Source organism: Silurus aristotelis (genome assembly GCF_946808225.1).
Source record: "Silurus aristotelis genome assembly, chromosome: 24".
NCBI lineage: Eukaryota > Metazoa > Chordata > Actinopteri > Siluriformes > Siluridae > Silurus > Silurus aristotelis.
In genome coordinates this window covers 17,587,177-17,595,965 of record NC_139597.1, presented here as the reverse complement: position 1 = coordinate 17,595,965, position 8,789 = coordinate 17,587,177, and the positions used below count along the sequence as shown (strand labels likewise).

Genomic DNA, 8,789 nt, shown 5'->3' with positions numbered 1-8,789 from the left:
ACAATAATATAGATATGTATATAATATAAATCCTCTGCATGCTAGCCTTCCCCTAAATGCCATAGCCATTTGTAACCATAGCAGCGAAGACTGCGGCTGATTACAGCGTGTCATCAGTTTCCTCCACAGGGGCCACACGAGGCTACGTAGCGCTTGCTTTACCTTTCCATCACAGCTGGTTGTACTCGGTGCTTTCGATCTCTGCGAAATACACTGGGACCAATTAGCATTTCCACCTGATGCATTTCGGTCATTCCGGATAACGTCGACCTCACACAGCGTACAAGCTTTCAGCAGTCTGGGAATGTGTTGAGATATGCGCTAATTATCTGTCAGCTTGTGGGCAGATTTGAAGCAACAATGACCTCAAGGCAAATAATAATAACAAAGGATGGGGGGGAAAAGCGGGGAAATCTTTAAATTACGCTATTGTTGGACCGTGTCGAAATGTGTACAGTGTGTGTGTGTGTGTGTGTGTGTGTGTGTGTGTGTGTGTGTGTGTGTGTGTGTGTGTGTGTGTGTGTGTGTGTGTGTGTGCGTGTGAGTTATTGGCATGTTTATTTGCAGATGCATAAGACGTTTATATCAGTCACATACAGTACCACAATCTAGGTGTGTATGCGTACACAAAATTTACATATCTCAGTTCGGTTCAATTTCGGTTTAGGAAGAAAAAAAATGCAAAACATAAATTAGCATGTCCTTTTTTCTACGTTTTTTTTTTATAATTATTAACATTTATGAACAATTTATACTTTTTTAAATAAAATAAAAAATGCCTGCTTGGTTTAAATAAAAAGAAATGATATATTTTAAAAAATGGGCTTAATCAAATTAATGCAATACATTTTTTTATTATATCAATTAAATTGAGTAATTAATTAAATAGGCATAAATACAATTAAATAAATTGACGTGTTCCATAGTTTCCATTTGTTAGACCCCATTTGGGTAATGTGTTTTTTTATTTATTTATTTATTATTATTTTTTTTTTATACATTTAATATTTCATTTTCTAAAAATATATTCAACTCAACTGTTCTACTTGTTTCAGCGTATTTCGACAAATCGTTCATTTAAGAAACACACCAGAGATTTATTTATTCAATCAATGTATTTATTCATAAATTCATTCCTTCCCTCCCTTATTCATTCATTCATTCATTCATTCATTCATTCATTCATTCATCCATTCCTTTTCATTTGTTTCCCCTTTTTTTTAATGAAATAAAACACAATAGAATCCAGATCGCTAGATTGTCATAAAAACGTTGGTGGTGACAGGAAGCGGAAATCTGAATTTTTGCACAATTCTTTTATACAAATTGCGTTTCCGGGTCGAATCGAGTTGCCACAGCGACTACAATTCGATTCGGGCTTGAGACGCTGTACTGTAAATCTAAAGGGAAATATTTGTGATAGTATATTTTTTATCCATTCAGCCAGTTTTTTTTGAATATATTACAGTATAGTAAACACCATTCTTTACTGCTGCATGCTATTTTTTTATTCTTAACCACTGTTCCTCTGGTTCCATCGTCTCTCTGGGTACAGAGGAAAACATGCTTCCAGATTCTTCTCTGTTCTGGTGGTGGAATAAACTGTTGAGTCAGGGACAGCCTTTTTTTTTATTATTGATCTATTTTAATGGCTTTATCGCTTCTTTATCTCTCTTTATTTCTCTTATTTATCTCGCTTTATCTGGTCTGGTTAAGGCAATTTCAACATCAGTCTAATTTCAATCACAGGGGCTGATGTGTAAATTTTTTACAAATGAACCAAAATCTCTGGCCCGGCCCGTGACATGTGCGCCCTCTATCTGTGTAGTACCACCACGTTAGCATTTTTATACCTGTAAATAAAAGTCCCTGTTTGACTTGAACACCCCTTGTAATGAAGTACTATGAGATAATTAGTCAGGGGGTCTTAATGGGCTCTGAAAACTTTTGCAAACACTCCGTATTCTCTCCAAACTGTTTTTTAGACTGGCTGATCTTTAGTGCGTGTCCTATTGAACCAGTATCAGGATGTATCCATTGACAGAGAGTCTCTCAGGATAAGGGCGTCTGCCAGAAACTATTTACGTAATTGTAAATATAAAATGAAAGATGATTGCTATCATTTTGTTGTTTTCCCAGATAGATTCCAGTTCAATTGAATCACCTGGTAAACAAATATTCCCTTAAATGTGTCCTCAGAACAAGAAGTAATGATAATCAGTAGTTTCAGTTTAGCAACCAGTCGAATTCGCGCTCAGAAGGCAAAATACTGCACTTCCATACACTAGTTTATACATTTATCATTTTATTTTATTAGATTGTTCACTTCGGGATGATTACTACCGTATATATTTGTCCTTATTGCATAAGTCATTTACTAGGAATGGTCAAAGTAAGTGGTTCAAATTAAATACATTGAATCTCAATTGAATCTCAAAGATCTACATGATGTTGGTGTGATTATGAACAAATATTATAAAATGTAGCAGAAGAGATTTTTAAAAATAATTTGTATTTTTTTTTTAGGGTGTAAAAGCGTTTTTTTTCCATCCCAAAACATTTTCTTACGGCAGTCCAAAGAAGCCATGCATTATTATATAATTTTTTTCTTTTTCATTTTCTCGTTATCACGACTTAATTTTCTCGTGATCGCAACATAACCGTAGTATCCTCATGATCAGTAGTGAATTTTTCGGTGTAATTGGCCTGACGGCACGTCCTGTAGACAGCATCGTCGCAGCGTCATGGATGATCTCATTCGCTTTTACTTTGATCAGGGACTCAAACTAGAGATAAAGTCCGTATTTGCTGCGAGATATTTGTAACTTTATTACAGAGATTTTAACGTTTACTTAATGATGTACACCAGAAACATTCGAATTCTTGATACAATTCTTGTGATAATGAGAAAACAACTTGTTTACAGCATGAGAAAACTGAGTCACCAAAAACCAAAAACGAACACATTTTGTTTTATTTAAATACAGTAATCTTCTGTTTATCACAGTGGTTATATTTCAAAACCGCCTGCGATAAAAGAAAACCACGATAAACAGATGCAACCCAAAAAAATTGGGGTTATAAGTTTTTTTGGTCTATGGTGCGAGAGACCAGGAAAAAATCAACCAAACAAATTAGTTATGTGGCAGATGCGATTCCGCAATAAACCGGGGGTGCATGATTCGAAAAGCAGGGGTTACTATATATTTATAAATATAAAAAAATACATGGCTTCTTAGAACTTCCTGTAATTTCCCATGCATCATTATATATTTATAAAACTTGCGTCGAGGCGTTTGTATTTACTTTAGGGCCTAAATTACTGTACAGTTTGCACTCAAAACTACCGTGGATCTGGCAACGTTTTTAGCTATATTAAAGTTTTAATATTATTCGAATAAAAAAGGAGCTGGCTTGATTTTTAGATTGATTTCCAATTGATCTTTAGAGATTAGACGGAAATCCTCTCGTTAATTCAGATCATTGCTATATAGGTTTTGGCGAGTGGGAAAATCCATACCTATGGTCTTTCCCTGTGAAGTGCTCAAAGTCTTATGGAAAAGAAGCAGCACAAAAAAAATGTATTCTGTACAGGAAGTTTGAACCAGCAGCACTGGGTGAAGAAGTACCGCTCCTGCAACGGTGCCAGGCAGTCACCCATCAACATTGAGGAGAGCTTTACTCAGGTTCAAGTGCAGTACCAGGATCTGCGGTTTGAGAACTGGGAGAAGCTCATGTCCGATTCTACCATCACCAACGATGGAAAAACAGGTTGGTTTATTTTTTTCCAGGCTTAGAAGTATGCTAGATCAAGAAAACAACATTAGAACACCATGCTAGGTTTGATTTGGGTTTCTTATTCAAAATATAAATGTGTGAGACTGTAGGACGTCAATGGAATTAAATTTAAATGGGATCTAATCTCAGTCTCAACCAATATCAAGTTTTTCCTGAAGCCATAGACCCATGTCTCTAAAGCAGTAAAATCTGCTATAGATACAGAATAAGAAATAGCTGGCAATCATTCTTAGGTGCAGTTATAAATAGAGACACCATGTCTTTTCTCACAGGTATATAAGTACCAGGCATAAATAAAGTAATTTAATTGCAAGCGTAAATAGAAACCGTGAAAGTGAGCGCAATAATTCCTCAATGATTAAATTTTGTGTGTGTGTGTGTGTGTGTGTGTGTGTGGGTGTTCCTGCATCGTACATGTCTCAGTGGTTATCAGTGTAAATGGGCAGTTCTACATCAGTGGAGGAGGACTCGGGTCACGGTTCAGAGTAGCCAGGATCACGTTCCACTGGGGCCGCTGCAACGCTTCGTCTGACGGTTCGGAACACAGCCTCAATGGCTACAAGTTTCCTCTAGAGGTAGGACTTACATCAAGTCGTTGAGGTTCCCAAATGCATTGTAGGTCCAAGAGATCAAAACAGCGCTTAATGCAGCAATCCACAGCAATCCGATTTGGAAAAAAACAAAATATTTGGCATGGAAAAGCGAGACCGAATTTCCACTTGAATGGGAATTTCCATTTGGAAACGTCTCAATATTTTGTCTGAATCGTCCAATAGAAACACACAAACAAAACAAACAGAATTCCTTTTGCATCCATGATAAAATTAGATTTTACCTCTGATAGTGTTTGAAAATTTTTCACTTTTTGAAACACAAAGTTTACATTTTAAGAAGCAGATTTTGCTTAGTCATGCATACATTTACACGCAATAAAATTACAGACATATCCCGGTTTGGGGATGGGACAAGAGCAATACATTTTCCCAATATTACAGTGTCCCTGGGGCAAGTTAAGTGCCATTTTCTTTTTTAGGTTTATACAATTTTACTTTCTTATCTCTGTAAAGCTGCTAAAACAATGTTCATAAGTGACAAAAAAATAAAGTGGCAATATTTATGAATTTTGAGTAAAATGGATCTGCATTATCCACTGTTAACTATCTAGCAATACAATTTATTACAGTCTCTGATGGATGACAAAGACCATTTCAGTTTCCTGAGGATTTGAAATTAAGGAAATTGTGTTTTAGTGCAAATTCTTGAGGAATGGTAAGAAAAAAAAAAGCAAATGTATAAAAAGGTTAATGAAAATTCCTTACTTTCTACAAAATAATTTCTAGAAAATCTACAAACACTTTCCCATAATGACAATGTAAAAGATGTTTGTTCAAATTTATAATAAAATAAAATAATCAATCACATGTACATTAGTATTTACAGCATTTGCTCAATACTTTGTTGAAGCTCATTTGGCACCAATTACAGCCTCAAGTTTGGTGCTTCAGGCGTGACACCTATTTTTGGGCAGTTTCTCCCATTTATCTTTGTAGAACCTCTCAAGCTCCATCAACGTTCAATCAAGTTGAAGTCTGAGCGCTGGCTGGGGCACTCAAGGACTCTGTCAACCCTTAGCCACTACTTTGTTATCTTAGCTGGGTGCTGAGTGTCGTTGTCCTGTTGGAAGATGAACCGTCGCACCGGTCTGAGGTCCAGAGCGCTCTGGGGCAGGTTTTCATCAAGGATGTCTCTCTAGTCTCCAAGTTCCTGCTGCTGACAAACATCCCCACAGCATGATGCTGCCACCACCATGCTTCATTGTAGGGATATTATTGGCCATCAGATGATCTGGTTTTCTCCAGACATGACGCTGTCATGTGCCTTTTACTGAGGAGTGACCAATTTACCATACAGGCCTGATTGGTGAAGTGCAGCAGAGATGGAAGTTCTTTTGGAAGGTTCTCCTCCTGCCACAGAGAAATGCTGAAGCTCATTCTGAGTGATCTTCCTGACTAAGGCCCTTCTCCCTCGATAGCTCAGTTTGGCCTGGCGGCTCCGAGTCCTAATGGTTCCAAACTTCTTCCATTTACAAATGATGGAGGTCACATTGGGACCTTCAATATTACAGAAATGTCCAATCAACTGAATTTAGCACAGGTGAACCCCAATCAAGTTGTAGAAACATCTCAAGGATGATCAGTGGAAACAGGAAGCACCTGAGCTCAATTTTGAGTGTCATGGCTGTGAATCTTTATGTACATGTGATGTCTTTCCTTTTTCATTCTGAATTCATTTGCAAAGATTTAAAACAAACTTCTTTCACTTTGTCATTATGAAGTTTGTAGACTTTGAAGGAAAATAATGAATTGAATCCATTTTGGAATAAGGCTGTAACATAAAATGTGGAAAAGACTCAGAGAAACTTTTTGTATTTTAATGGCTCTAATTATCCCCCAAATGCTGCCCCTCACAGATGCAAATTTACTGTTATGAGGAAAACGAGTCATCTATAGATGATGCTCTGAGGCAGAATGGCAGAATCACTGCACTGGCCGTACTGTTTGAGGTGCGTAAATTTTTTTCAATAAAACAGCAGTATTTCTTTCTTTTTTTTTTGGTCTTGTTAATCAGAAATGTACATGGTTTCACAGGAGAGCTTTGATGATAACGAGAACTACGCTGCCGTAATCGATGGGGTCAACGCCGTCAGCCGTTATGGTACGTGCCGTGATTCTTCGTTTGAACTCGTTCTTTTTCCACCCCTTGTGTTCATTTATTCACGCTAGGTTACGTTAGTTTTTTTTTTTGTATATCTTCAGCAAAAATGTAAATGAGCTTTAAATGAGCGATATATTATATGTTTTGTACCCTTCGATTTAATAAAGTAGCTACTCATAATTGATCAATGATTCAACTTTGTATTTGATTTCAACCTTAAATATGTAATTGTTTTACTTCCTGATGGATATGAAGGTAAGAGTAGAATGCTCGAGGCCTTTTCTCTGCTCGGCCTACTTCCTGAGTCGACATCCAAATATTACATCTACAATGGCTCCCTCACCGCGCCGCCCTGCACGGAGACAGTGAGGTGGATTGTGTTCCGAGACATGGTGCCAATTTCTGAAACGCAGGTCAGAGCTTTTATGTTCTCGGTTCCATTTTACACACAAAATGTCTTCAATAACTGGGACACTGAAAATATGTATTTTTATCCTTTTTGAATCAGTACATCATGATTATAGATTATAAAATGCTCTGGACAAACGTTTGTGGACACCTGACCTATGTGCTGTTTGAACATCCCATTCTAATCCTTATTTGCTGTTAAAAGAACCTCCACTCTTCTGGGAAGATATTTTACTGGATTTTATGGAGATTTAAACCCATTCTGCCACAAGGGTGTTAGTAAAGCCAGGTACAGATGTAGGTGATGTGAGGAGGCCTGTGGTGCCGTCAGCATTCCAATTTGGTATTTTCAATCGGGTTAAGGTCGAAGCTCTATAGCAGGCCGCTCGAGATCTTCCACTCCAACTCATATAAGCCATATCTTCATGGAGTTATGAAGTCATGCTGGAACGGGTTTGGGTCTCCGAGTTCAAGTGAAAGGGAAAATTTCATCATGGACACCAGGTCAGAACAAAAAGCAAACATGAAATTCGCCATGAAATTCGGCAAAACCGCCAAAAAAGACGTTTGACATGACATACATTTGACGAGCTACGACGAGTGGTCCGAGGTGTTTTGGAGTCGAGTGACGGGAGATCAGGAAGACCTTCAACAAGCCCAACCTCTAAAAATGTACACGGTGTTCGTTGGAAAACATTCATGACATGATCGCTATTCCACACCCGCCCAACTGGCCGGATTTGGCTCCTGCTGACTTCGCCCTCTTTCCAAAGAGTGTCAAAGGTCGCCGTTTTGACACCACCGAGGTGATCCAGCGCGAATCGCAGAAGGTGAAGAGAAGACTTTCAGGACACATTTCAGAAGTGGCAGGAACGCTGGGAGCACAGTATTGCTGTGCAAGGGGACTATTGTGGGGGTGATGGTGTGTAAACGTTGATAAATGAAGTATTAGCCCAGTAAACAGGGCTAAACAGTAAACAGGGCTAATCTCAAAACTTTTTATACTTTTTTTTTTCATCTTGTAAAGGACTGTCCTTTGAAAGGATGGAAGAAAGAAAGAAAGAAAGAAAGAAAGAAAGAAAGAAAGAAAGAAAGAAAGAAAGAAAGAAAGAAAGAAAGAAAGAAAGAAAAAAGAAATATGGAGAGAGAGAATTTGCCATAGAGAACCAAAATCTCATCTTCCAAGGAGACAACATAATCAAGAAGACAGCATTAACCTTGTAAAACCTGTTACACAGTGTAAGCTGTACTGCAGTGGTACATTTTTTAAGATTATGCCCATGAGGAGGAGAAACTCCTGGTAAAGTGCATTTGATGGTAGGGGCTGGGCGTCCACCCTGTCCATAGATCAAGTTGATGCTGGTTACTACTCAATGGGCTTGTCTCTGCTTAGACAAGGCAACCTCTCCATTGAGAACTGGCAGGACAATCCTGCGACTTAAAATCGGGCGAAGCAAGCTAATGTCGAGTACGCGGCGCTAATCATTTGCTAGCAAAAAGGCAGTTTTCAGACCATTTCTGATTGGCAAAAGGCATCTTATTCTGGCTTTACCAGAGAACAAAGATCCAGAAATGTTAATAATGAAACAATTGGACTTCTGATTAGAAGGTCGCAAGTTCAAAGCCCAACACCACTGAATTGCCACTGCTGGGGCACTTGAGCAAGGTCATTAACCCTCACTCTCCACACCTATCATTATGACATTATGACAATCTAAGCAGTAAAGTGAATAACACTGATTGATCGTGATGGCTACACGACTGGGTCAGAGGATCTCCAAAACTGCAGCTCCTGTGGGCTGGTCCAAGGAAGAAACAGTGGTAAACCGGCGACAGGGTCATTAGCGGCCGAGGTTCATAGACGCACA

The 8,789-nt window shown here is 38.3% G+C and overlaps 1 protein-coding gene across 3 annotated transcripts in view; it reads left to right on the top strand.

Moving 5' to 3' along the window:
* The window catches only part of ptprz1b (protein tyrosine phosphatase receptor type Z1b), a 56,498-nt gene that overhangs the window by 21,802 nt on the left and 25,907 nt on the right, over nt 1-8,789 (top strand). For all 3 annotated transcript variants that reach the window (XM_083528289.1, XM_083528288.1, XM_083528290.1), the window contains exons 3-7: nt 3,595-3,771; nt 4,222-4,373; nt 6,269-6,361; nt 6,447-6,513; nt 6,769-6,926. In XM_083528289.1, coding sequence (XP_083384415.1) covers nt 3,595-3,771; nt 4,222-4,373; nt 6,269-6,361; nt 6,447-6,513; nt 6,769-6,926 — 647 coding nt within the window. The remainder of the gene's footprint in view (nt 1-3,594; nt 3,772-4,221; nt 4,374-6,268; nt 6,362-6,446; nt 6,514-6,768; nt 6,927-8,789) is intronic.